We start from the raw sequence: 12,970 nt of genomic DNA on the forward strand, positions 1-12,970 counted from the left end.
AGTTCACATCACTCTTCACTTCTCTAATCTTACCCCTGTAGATTATGCCTCAATTAGCTCTCCTGGACTCTTAACATCTGACATTACTAACATCCCCTAATACTCTTTTCTTCCTTGATTTCCTGGAGGTAATATTTTCTTTTTCTTTCCTTTCACCTTTATCTCATTATTTCCCTCACTGGCTCCTTCTTTTTTTCTGTTCATCCTTAAGTGTATTTCATAAAATCAAAGATTTCTTCTCGTCTCATCCTACAGTCCTTCTTTTTAAAGATGATGTCATTGCTTTGATTTTTCCAGTTTCACTGAGACATAACTGACTACTTTAATATCACCTATCTTCAGATGATTCTCAAATATGAATTCTTTAATCACTCATGTTAGAGTTTAAGTTTCAATTTTATCTTCAGTTTAACAGCAGATGTAAGTTACCAATCACTGTAATAACCCTTTATTCATCATATACAAATTTCTATATTCACTAAAATAAAACTGAACTAAAAGAAACTCTTTATGAAGTTGAAAAAAAATTAAAGCTATGAGTGAATGAACCTGCAGTTGTAAGTAATCAAACACTGTTTTCCAACATTTCTGCTGCAAACAAAGTAATTTCAGCCTCAGATTTCTATTGAGCTCCATTTACATACCAAAGCAAAACAAAAATTATCAAAGTATATACCCTTGATAATAAATCAAAACTATCTTGAAATTTTATGGAAGACATACACATACACTATTAGCATCCAATAAGTAATCTGAACCTAAGAAACTCTCTAACATTTCAGTTTAAAAACATCACAGATCAATCACACAATTTTCCAAAATTTAGGAGTGTGTTTTTCCCTGAAAAGTATTTCAGTTAGGATGTATAATTTTTCAGCCTTTTATACCCCACATTTAAACATATCATTCATATTAGACTCTGAAAGGAATAATAGAGAGGATTTCATGGGAAAATACTTTTGATCTGATTCTTTCTGTAGTTCTCTGTTAAGTTCATCAATGCGCTGCTGTAGTTTTTTACGTCTCTGTTCTGGTGGCAGATGACTGAAATCTTCTAGTGCTGGGCCCTGAAAAGAGAATCTAAATCATTATAAAAAATATTTTCATGAAATTTTATTTCTAAAATATACCTATTATAAAGGAAGAATATATATCAATTTTAATTTCAAATTAGCCCAACGACTCCTTTTAAGAAAAAGAAATCTATAAATGTATGTACATGTATGTTAATTAAAATAATCATACTGAAGAAAGAGTTCAGATTCCAGTCACTTTATAAAATCATGAAATAGAATAGGTAAAAATATCACCAGATACAGATAACTGGTTATTACCAGTATAACATTATATTTGGGTCTTGGCAGAGTTAAAATAAATACAGATGAACCTTCTTACAGCAACAACAACGAAATGGAAACACATAACATTTCTCACCTATACAAAATATTTTATATATGACGTATTATACCACTTTCCCAAATCAAATCTATTGCCATGACAGTAAGGATATTGCAAATGTTCAGACTGAAAATATTAAATGGTTATATAATTGAGTCAATTAAGCAACTTACCTCATAAAGGCAAACTAATGAAAAATATTTTAATATTAAACAGTCTTTGAGTGATTACATTTATTAAACCATTCATTAGGACCAAAACATACTTGATCATTAAAAAATAAAAGGTAGAACTATTCACTGTGTGAAATGTAAATCAAAATTATATTCCAATAAGGGACTTATTTTCAGTTATCCTTCTGTACAACCATACCTCAGTTCTTGAAATAGAGATAAAATTCAAAGACAAAATCCTTATTTAGGAAGGATCCTCAATGTCTGAAAATTTTTAATGTTTTTTATTCAAGAAAACTACATCATTTAAGAAAACATTCTAATACTTAGATGTAACTTCTGATTCAAATGATGTCTTTCTCCTCTTAAATGTTAATCATGTCATTGTTACCATAGTTATCTTCTTAGAGATGACACAACTATATCCAATGTTAGCAAGTACTGATTCTGTTTAATATGAGCCCATCTTTATGTAAGATTTTACATACTCAAAAATTGATGACAACTATTATTCTTCATTTTTATTTTAAAAATGGGGATTCTAAGAACATATAAGTTCAATTTTTTAAGTATTGCTGAAATAAGCTCCCACAACAAATGCATCTTTGCTCTTTGAGCCATTTATGCCTATAACATAGTTAAACAGCTTTATTTCATCATCTGTGTTTCTCTTACTTTTAAAAAATAAAACTCGCTTTTCAGATAATACATGATCAAATATAACATTTAATTTATAACAAAATTTTCTGCAAATGACCTGAACACTACAGATATTCAATAAGCCTGCCTTGAAAAAAAGAGGACATCTTTCCCAGGTGACTTCTGCTTTTTAATCTACCAGTCACCAGAAATAAAAATCCATCAATCACAAAAAAATCTGATGTAAATAAACAAATGGCAAATTTTCCTACAAAGTGCCTTTAAAAGGGGTCAACTACAAATATAAGTTGTCAAATTTAATCTAATTTGAGGTACGATAGTTTGAAAACTATTATATTGTGCCAAAGATAAAAATATAATTAAATGAAAAATTATATTTCAATATGGTTTTGCTGGCAGTATTGTAATAAATTCACAATTACTTTAGAAGTAAATCTTCCAGATTTCTTTCACTATCTGTAATGAAACTGTTCTCAAATTTATTAACAATAGGTAGGGACCTATTGAATCTCTAATATCCCATTTTGACATTATAACATATTTCTTTATAGAATATGAGAACTAAACTCACTCTATTTCCTATGGCTGTAAAGAAGACTCTGAGACATTAAAAAACCTCTTCTACTACATGGTAATTCATAAAAGGTCAAACTGCAAGAGTCTGAAAAAGACTGGTTTGTTTTCCAAAAATGAGAAACTATGTAAACACCCAATAATTTTTATGTTAGGTCTTCACAATGTAATTTCATTAATTTGTTTGAAACATATGTATAAAGGAATACTACACATGCACGCATACACACACACACACACACGATATTTAGGTTATCTGTATTTTTATCCCCATTCAAGTAGTAGACAAAAGAAAGCACTGACTAATGAAACTAGCAGGAAATCTTTTTTACTTTTTGGAAAATCTGATGATTTTTGGGATAAACTACATATCAAACTTACATTATCTTTCTTTTTACAGAGTTAAGAAAAATCATTTTTAATTTTCCTTTTGTAAAAACATAAACTTTTGTTCTACCATGTAACTTTTAAAATGATGTTTAATTTTATTCTCTGTAACATGAAAAGACTCCACCCAATAACATTTAAGAGCTTAATGAGTTACAGTTAACCACATTATTATTAAATTTTATGACATCAGAGGTACTGGCATGTGTTGGACTATGGATTATAGAAAGAAAAGACACACAAGGTAACATGTGGGGATGTACCTTACCACTTTGCTTTAAATTAAACAAAACAATGTTTTGTGATTATTTAATACTGGCACAGTATACAGATCAGCACATAAGGCTTACCATCTTCACCGACCACTGAATAGTTCAATGGAAAACAGAAAGAAATGGTATATTATTCACATGAAACCGTAATACAGAAGATGCAATCACTTTTACTGTTTTTTTTTTTCTTACGATATTAAAATAAATCATGTACACTTCACAATCCAAACAATTATGCCAGAAAAACAACTGTAACCACATTTTGGGGAAAGTAAATTACTTGCAAAAAAAATATATATATATACACTGATGATAATGGGCAGATATTTTCTAAGTGCAACTAAAACTCAAAAGTAAATAGTAATGATTTTATCAGCAATCATGTATTTTCTTCTTTAAAAGAGAACTTTTACATAAGTGGATTTCACATATACAGCTCTTCATTCTCAAAATCCTAATGCTCAAAAAGTTGAACATAAAGATCTAATATTAGCCATTTAAAAGAAATATTATATGTAGTATTAAAGAATGGAATACCCTTCCCAATGCATTAAACATCATTATCTGAATTGTTATAATTCAAAATATTGTTTTGAACTTGAATATGTCAGGGTAGGTAAGGGTAACGTTTCTACTTTAATTTTAAGATGCTATTTTTAATGTACAGACACATTAAAAAAACACATTATTATCAAAATAATAATGAGCCACCTAGATTCATGTTTCCCATACATATTTGCTAACAGATACAATACATGGGTTGAATTTTGCTTTGACAATATAGCTTCTCTTTTTCAGTTTTCATTCTGGAATCCATACACTCAAAAAGCAACACTAAAAATATAACTTAGATTTTTAGAAAACTGGTTAAAATTTATTCTTTCTGAAAATCTGACAGAGCAGAGTCCTCTCATATTATGAATATGTAAATATATATATATAATGCTTATGTATGTATCATCCATGTTCTGTGGGTTCCCAGGGTTCTGCAACCGGCATTGCATCTGTCAAGCATCCCAACTAAACACACATGTACACATGCATACGTGTGTGTGCACACCCACATACTCACACGCACTGTGACTCATAATACCCAGGAGAACTTACAAAGTTTATCTTCACATTCATTGCATTTGTTTAGTGGTTTCTAAAATTTCTGTTTTTCCCTGTTTACTAAGCCAAGGTGTTTTAGAGAATATGGAGGGCATCAGGTAGAATTTCACATAAAAATACAGATTTTAATAAATAGCTGAGAAAAATATCTACCCCTTATCGCTGATGAACTGGCCATATATATTAATGGTTACAATGATAAGAAAAGATGACATATGCTATCCATTATCTTTTCCAAATTAAGCTTAACATTCTTTAGACTGTCAGTAGTTTCAGGGAACAAAAACCACAACTTATTTTGCTATGACAAAATTCCTATTAAGAAGATTAGAGTTTTAAATTTTTATAAGATATTTATGGTTTTCTATAAATATTATTAAAACAAAATCATATCAATAAGAAACAAAATAGGTAAATTATTTGAATTTCTTTTATGATAATCTCAAGCAGCTTATTTTTCCAGTTTCTTTATTAATACAATTTAGAGAAAAGAGTAATACAGTTAAAACTAAAATATTAAATGTTTCAGTTTTTAGCTAACTTGGTTTTACTATTAATTAGACAATAAAATCACAGTTCATTAGATTTGGGGATATAAAAACTCAAGTTCTTCATAAATATTAGAAATATATTTTGTCTTTTTTAAAGCAATTCATGTTCAATAGAGAAATACTATACTGAAAACATCACATACCTCCTATATCTTAATAAATACATAAGGGAGCTAAAAAGGAAATCAGTTAGGCAATTCAAATTATTATGTGTATTTAACTTTAAGGTAGGAAAATCCTGAGAACAGTATTCTAAATGCTTACAAAAATGACTCTATAAGCCTATAAGATCATGAATAATTTAGACAATAAACATGGACTTGCTAGATGGACTCACTACTGCTAGATAAATATATATATATACTAAAAAAAAAAAAAAAAGGAGCACCCAGTAAGCACCAATGAAGTAGTTAGAATAAAAAATATTCATTTCTATATTAAATAGCTTTTGAGTGTGCACTAAATATCTATTTAAGGTTAGATCTTGATGTTACAGAAGGAAATTATAGACCCTCATCCCTCAGAAAAAGTCTACCAGTACCATCATCAAACTAAAAAACACTGGTCCAATATAACATTTCTCATGTCCTTAAAGATAATGGAAACTGCAGGTTTTCTTAAGAATGAAAGAAATTATAAATTTTTATAAAAGCCAAAAGCAGATATTTAAGAAAAATGATGAAACAAATATAGCTCAAAACAAGAGTTTCTGATTTGAATGGTACAACTCATCAGCTTTAATAAACCATAAGACTTTTTAAGTTTTATGGACTTACATGTAAATTCACGTAAAAACACATAAATGGTTAAAGCATATCTTCCTTTTCTATATTGAGAAAATTCTTAAGTGGAAAGAGAACATAGTTTTGAAATCGTATCAATTAAACTACCAAATATCAATCAAAGCAGAAAGAAACTTCTCAATGCCAAGGTAATGAACTTAACTTCTTGCTCTATTCTCCAGTCTCCAGCTGGTTTGTCTATCTTATTTTCTATCTTGCATACTGCTTTTTTCTTTGGCATGATAACTAATAATAAGTGCAACCATTTTGGCCTACTAGAATTAGCCTCCCTACCCCAACAAATGTCCTAGTATTTAAAGCTGAAGCAATATGTAGAAATATAATAAATAATGACCACACAGACACTTTTAAGTTCGGCAGTTATAAAATTCTACCTGTGAATTTATTCAGTAACAATAAAGATGTCACTTATTTAAGCTTCTTTCTCCAGGGCTCACAGTTCTAAATAACTAAACTTTTTTTCACAGAATTGTGTGTACTTCATATCCCTAAGACTATGCTGTGCAGGGTACTGTAACTAGCCCTGATAGACTCAATATGCAGGATACCTGAGAGATTCCAAAAATATGGCTCCTAGAAATTACAAGTAGTAATTGCAATTTTTGATTACCATTGATTTCTGCAAGAGCCTAATATTTAGTGACGTCTAAGTCATCACAAAGAAGAAAGATGGGAATTAATTCTACTCTCATAATTCAGGCAACAAAAATCCCAAGTATGATTTCTTAAAGTCTTTTAAACAAGTGAAAAGAGCTTTTAAAACTGATTACAGGCACCTGTAGTGCCTATAAGCGTAACACAGACTCATTTACAGGGACTTTTCAGAATGTCATGAATTAACCTATAATAACATTCACACACAGAGTTAGGAAAGGTAATGCAAAGAAGTGCAGGTCATTACAGGAAAAAAAGGAAGTCCCCAAAAGAATGTAATACACTGGGACATTTCTGTTGCCTTGTTAACACCAATTAGCTTGTCATACTGTTTTAATAGAAAAGCAAATAATAATATAATATTGCCCTATGAGATATGTATCTTGTTCTACATGTGACCAAAAGAGAAACCCAACTAAAGCAATTTAAAGATAGAAAGGGCTACCGAAGAGTGAGAAGCATACAAGCCAGGCAGAGAAGGAAAAAGAAAGGGGAGGAAGGGAGTAGCAGCAGGGAAAGGGAAAGGAGAAGAGGGACTGAAAGAAAGAGTGAGTCCAAGAGTGAGTGCAATGCTGTTAACAACTAGACTTCTTATGACACTAACAAACTCTTGAGTTCTCATCTGTGGGTTATTACACCTAAGATTTTTATATGTCTAAACAAATGCTCATACAAATCTCCTGTATTAGTCGCTCAGTCGTGCCCTACTCTTTGGGACCCCATGGACTGCAGCCCTCCAGGCCCCTCTGTCCATGAGATTTTCCAGGCAAGGATACTGGAGTGGGTTGCCATTTCCTTCTCCAGGGGATCTTCCCAACCCAGGGATCGAACCCGGGTCTCCTGCACTGCAGGCAGATTCTTTACCAACTGAGCTACAAGGGAAGCCCCAAATCTCCTAAATGTATCTAAATTACGAGCTATGAATATTACAACCATGTCCTTCAAATCAGATCTTAAACAACAGAAATTAGTCTAACATAATGAATTAACACTAATTTATCAGTAGTATTTAACAGTTGTTGCTAAGAAACAGTTTAGTATTTGTTTTTCACTATCCTTAAATTTTTCATTTGCAGAGTATCTTTGTGTTAGTCTTTCAGTCATGTCTGACTCTTTGCAACTCCATGGACTGTATTCCACCAGGCTCCTCCATCCATGGGATTTTCTAGGCAAGAATACTGGAGTGGGTTGCCATTTCCTTCTCCAAGGGAATCTTTAGTTATAAGCAAATGGCAAAGGCTAGCTTATGGGGAAAAAAATGAAAAATTTGGTGAAAAATACTTTTCTTTTTTTTAATTTTAAGAAAACAAATTCCATTATTCAATAAAATCTAGTATTTTTATAGGCTTTATAACTTATACAATATACTTTGCAATATATTATTTTAATTTGATCTACAATCTTGATTATTTAACATGCCTTTGATTTTTTTAACTATTGGCAATTGTGTTTTATGTTTCTGATAGTAGGGCAATTAAAATTAAAATAGAACTTTATTTTTTTTGCCAACAAAATAATACTTTATAAAATTCACAGAAGTCATCATTAGTGACAGATTATTACATGAATAATTTCAGTGACAAATTACTGAAAGTCTTAAAAATGTAAATACATTACAAGACAATGGTGGACATATGACTTCACATAAACAAAAAAAAAAAAGAAAAATAGCTAATATGATTGTACCCAGCACCCTCTTTATAATACCATTCTTTTATGGTTGAGCATTTCAAATGTTATAAAGAGGAGTTGTTTTTAACTTGAGGGCAGCTATACTTAATTCTGTGGTGTTTTAAACTATATATTTACAGGAGAGAGCCTTATAATGAGGGTGGAGAGTATTAAAAGCCACACTACACACACAATAGGCCATCATGCATTTTAACCCATTATTAAACTTACCCCTCTTTTGAGACTTCTGAAAGAAGGAATTCTGGGCTTCCCTGTTTTTATTTCATTCATACAATAATGCACGGGCTCAATGGAGAATGTGAGAAACTGGGACCCATTAGGAGTACTGGATGTGAATAAACTAGTAGGGGTTAAGGGTGGGGATTGTGGCTAATATGGAAATAAAGAAAGGAATCAATAAGCCAAATGTGCATAGCTTTTTTTCCTAAATGAAAATTCTATTTTTGGCAACATACTTTTTACAAAATATATCTGGTAGTTTTCTGTAAAAATATTACAAGAAACTTAACACAGTTTTGCCAAAACTGTCATTTTAAAGTCAAATGTACTTTTAAAAATGTACCATTTCATTTGATCACTGTTTTACAAGCTAACAGACTGAAAATATACAGCATACAAATTATAAGGTTAGAGAGAGCAATATGACCTAGATAAAAAAATATCTTCTGATATCTAGATTATTAAAACCACCTAGTTAGTCACACTTAACTATACTTGTCAGAGATAATGGCAGAAGCTATAGTTAACAGTTATCTAAACAGGCAATGTCTATTAAAATAAAGTGTTAAAACTGTAACTATTATCATAAACAAGCAAAAAAGATTCATTACATTTGTGGCTTTCCTCTCTGTTTCTATTTCATCCCTGGTTTTTTAAAAAATACCTCTTTTTTTAAAAAAAAATTTTCAGTATTCCTTGTTTATCTAAGTTTTCCTAGCTACTCTGATTTGACTTAAAAATGTCTCACCTCTCAACTTCTCGATGAACAATGTTATGAAAAGCATAAATAAAGCTTGAGTTAATTATAATTGTGCTTTTAAAGATATTTATAGGTATATTATAATGAGTTAAATGTTATCTAAATTCATATGTCAAGAGCAGAAAAATGAATTAAAATAATCAAGTATACTTTAACAAATACAGAACATCAGATTATCTATTCTCCTACTGATATGATACTTTATAGCCATTAAATTGATAAGATTAAATACTCATTCCATTTGCTCACTGGCTGAGCTAAATTTATCTAAAATAAATAGCACATCAAAAGATGGGTTTAGACAAGAAGTTAAGAGAGAGACTTTCTTAATAAACTAGAGATTTTTAAAAACTTCAAATAATTACACGCATTGAGCCCCTTCCCATTAAATATTCACATGGATGATAAAAAATATTCACATGGATGATAAAAATAACTGTTAGTATGATCTGTAAGACCTAATTTGACATTTATTTTTGCTGTGCTCAATCATTCCAATTGAGAACTGCAATTTCAGTGATCTCACAGTCACATCATGACTCCTAAAAAATTCGAACTGAAACTACATACAAATGAAATTTCAAAAGTATATCATTTAGAGATACTAACTTATTAAATATTTTTACTCATTATTAAATGTTAAATTCAGAAATAATTTTATTATTAAGGTACAAAATTCTGTGTTTCTACTAAGTATAAAGTTAATTGAATAATTCAAATAAAAATATTTATTCTCTATTAGGAGTAAACCATTATCCATCCAATACCTACATTATTTTAAATGACAGACTAGAACAAAATCATCAGCACAGAAAATTTTAATGACTTTTACCTTTGGCTTCTTTCCAAAGAGCCACAACTTGCCCTTGGCCTTTCCTACTGTGGTTTTGGCATCCACCTTTCCACTTTCCTGTTTGGATGCACTGATAGTCCCATCAGAAATGGTTCTATAAATATGCTGACTGTAATCTTCAAATGGAAAGTCTCCGGGAGGTTCAAATCCAGACTTAAAGGAGTCCACTACCATCTGAGAGTCCTACACATAAGAATAGTACCATATTAGCTTTCAAAATCTTAAATCTGTGTCAGAAAACAACAAATAAAAATTTAAAGAAATGATTCTACAATACTTATTAAAGGTTCAAAATGAATAATTACTTCCTGTAAATATGAAATAACCCCTAAATATTTTAATTCCTATAAAAAAATAATTCACAAATGACCACTTTATTAATTTGTAATAGTCATGGATGTTTTCACTCCATAGCTTTAACCCACTGAATTTCATCTTGAGTAGTTAGCTGATACTTAACATCAAACTGACAAAAAAGGATATAGGAAGAGGTTACTCTCAAGTAGAAATTCCAAGTTTTAAAGGAAAAAGTTTTTCTGTTTTATAGAATAGAGGAAAAGGTATCTAACTGTAAAAGAGGGTAGGAGACAAGCAGAAAGCCTTCCATTTACCCGACAGGGGAAAGGATAAATAAAATGTATTAAAGACATACTTGGAAATATTAACAGAGCAATGAAGATCTCACAAACAGTAGAGGGCAAAAAGTAACTCTGAAATTATAAAGCTTAGCACCATTTACCCAAAACTGTAAAGCTCATGTAAGTATTACATGCTAGTTTTGGACATACATATACCTCTACATGAATGTTTTACTGACACTTTAAACTCATTAGTTTCAAACAGAATTCTTTACAAACTCCTCCCGCACTCCAACCAACCTCTCCTATTTTATTCCTTATTTCTACTGATAGTACACTTTGCCTATCACTGAAGTCAAAAGTCATCCTTAAGTTATACCTTACTTTTTTTTTTTTTTGTCACTAATGCCACCCACACCAATCATTTGCTAAAGGGTAAGAACAGGTTGAGAGGAGGAGGGACCTAACTATATTTCTAATCTTGGATCCATCACACCAAGATGTAACTTTGAATTACCAATTAAAGAACCCCCAAATCTTTTCTTTCTTAAATTTAAGTCAGAATTCTGTTACAGAAAAGATCCTCACTCATACAAAACCAACCTGCTGTGAAGACTAAAATATGTAGTACCTATTTTGCACTCCCCAAACATTGGTTCTCTTCTCTTTCTCTTTTCTCACATCCTCAGTTTCTGAGTCATTAAATCAGTATTTACTGAAAAATAACTGGGTACGAGACCTTTTCTAGACCTTACTCAAGATATAATAAGATAATTAAATTTATTTCTTCAAGAAGAACAGGGCTTCTTTTTTCTTTTGATAGAATAATAACTTCAAATTATCTTTAGAAACAGATCAGAAGAACTAAAATATCTTAAGACTTTTTGCCAGAAAGACAATACAAAGAAAGTCAATTTCTTTTAACCTAAACCAGATTAAAGAAATAGGTAATGAACAGAAGAAAGGGAAAAGAGAGGGATGGTCTGGGAGTTTGGAGTTATTAGATGCAAACTATTATATCTAGAATGGATAAACAACAAGGTCCTACTGTAGACGTAGAGCACAGGGAACTATACTCTATACCCTGTGATAAAGTAAAATGGACAAGAATATAAAAAGGAATGTATACATGTACATAACTGAGTCATTTTGCTGTACAGCAGAGACTGGCACAACCATGTAAATCAACCATACTCCAATTAAAAAAAAAAAGTTATAAAAAGAAATGAGTAATGAAATGGATTGAGGGTCACAGGTTGACATGATGATTCTAAAACAAGGATGTTGGTTGAGGCTCAGTGTGTACACCCTAATGACTGCACCTTCCATGAGAAGGGCTTCTTGGGCACTTCTACTCACAGTGCTCTCCTTTCTTTTCTCATGGGCCATCATTCATACACTACTCATGGTTCAGAATGCAACTGAAATGCCAACTCTTCTGGCAACAAGCAACTCTTTTAACTCTAGATCTGACCATTTCCTTCTTTAAACTTTCACTAGAATAATAGTTTAAATAATAATAGTATAATACAGTTTGCAACATACAGTTTACAGGTAAGTTATACTCTTGGAATAGAACTGAAAAATTAGTGGGGAAAAGAAAAAGAAGCATTAGAACTCTTTTAAGTGATTAGAACTTTAGTGTTTAAAGTGATCCTTACAGCCTGAAGGAGTCTAATGTATAGCCAGACTTACTTCTACAGAATATAACTTAAAATCAATAATCCATCAATCACTTCCCCCCTTCTCCCAATCCATTTCATTAATTTAAATCAAATACATTATTCAAATTATAAAACACTTACTCTTCTTTCGTCAACTGATTTTGCTGCAAGAATCATTCCTTCCAAACACTTTGAAATGATAGGAATAACTTTCCGTTCTGAGTCTGCAAATCCTCTGTAACACTCACTAAGTTTAATAGTCCTTCGTTCATCCATTTCTTGCAGTTGCTAATAATTAGGAATTTTTAAAAAAAGAAAATTGACTATTCTTTTCATTCTGAAGAAACTCCCTTCCAAAACAAAAACAGAAACAAAAATCCCACAAAGATATCCCCTAACAGTTACACTGTTGTAAGTACCTTTTAACAGTGCTACAGAGTGAAAACACTTAAAACTTGAGGCCTGTGAAACAGCAAAAGAATAAAAATTCAAGGCTTAGTATATCCTAAAAACCAGGTGACACCGGTTTTCAAGCCTTATAAGGGACCCTCTACAGCTTACCAGCTCCCTACTTCATACAACCTCTGCTTTTTATTCTTCAGTAAAGTTTCATTTGAAAA

General features: G+C 31.0%; 1 protein-coding gene across 3 annotated transcripts in view; it reads right to left on the reverse strand.

Annotated features, from left to right (window-relative positions):
• FNBP1L (formin binding protein 1 like) overlaps positions 1 to 12,970 on the reverse strand; it is a 117,311-nt gene that overhangs the window by 14,017 nt on the left and 90,324 nt on the right. For 2 of the 3 annotated variants that reach the window (XM_040232288.1, XM_040232289.1), the window contains exons 8-10: positions 12,492 to 12,638; positions 10,088 to 10,291; positions 958 to 1,067 (exon numbers count right to left, since the gene is read on the reverse strand). In XM_040232288.1, coding sequence (XP_040088222.1) covers positions 958 to 1,067; positions 10,088 to 10,291; positions 12,492 to 12,638 — 461 coding nt within the window. Of the gene's footprint in view, positions 1 to 957; positions 1,068 to 3,541; positions 3,557 to 8,486; positions 8,646 to 10,087; positions 10,292 to 12,491; positions 12,639 to 12,970 lie in introns of all 3 variants that reach the window. The other variant, XM_040232290.1, reaches the window with a different exon arrangement.

The sequence above is a fragment of the Oryx dammah genome, unplaced genomic scaffold (assembly GCF_014754425.2).
Source record: "Oryx dammah isolate SB20612 unplaced genomic scaffold, SCBI_Odam_1.1 HiC_scaffold_28, whole genome shotgun sequence".
Classification (NCBI taxonomy): Eukaryota; Metazoa; Chordata; class Mammalia; order Artiodactyla; family Bovidae; genus Oryx; species Oryx dammah.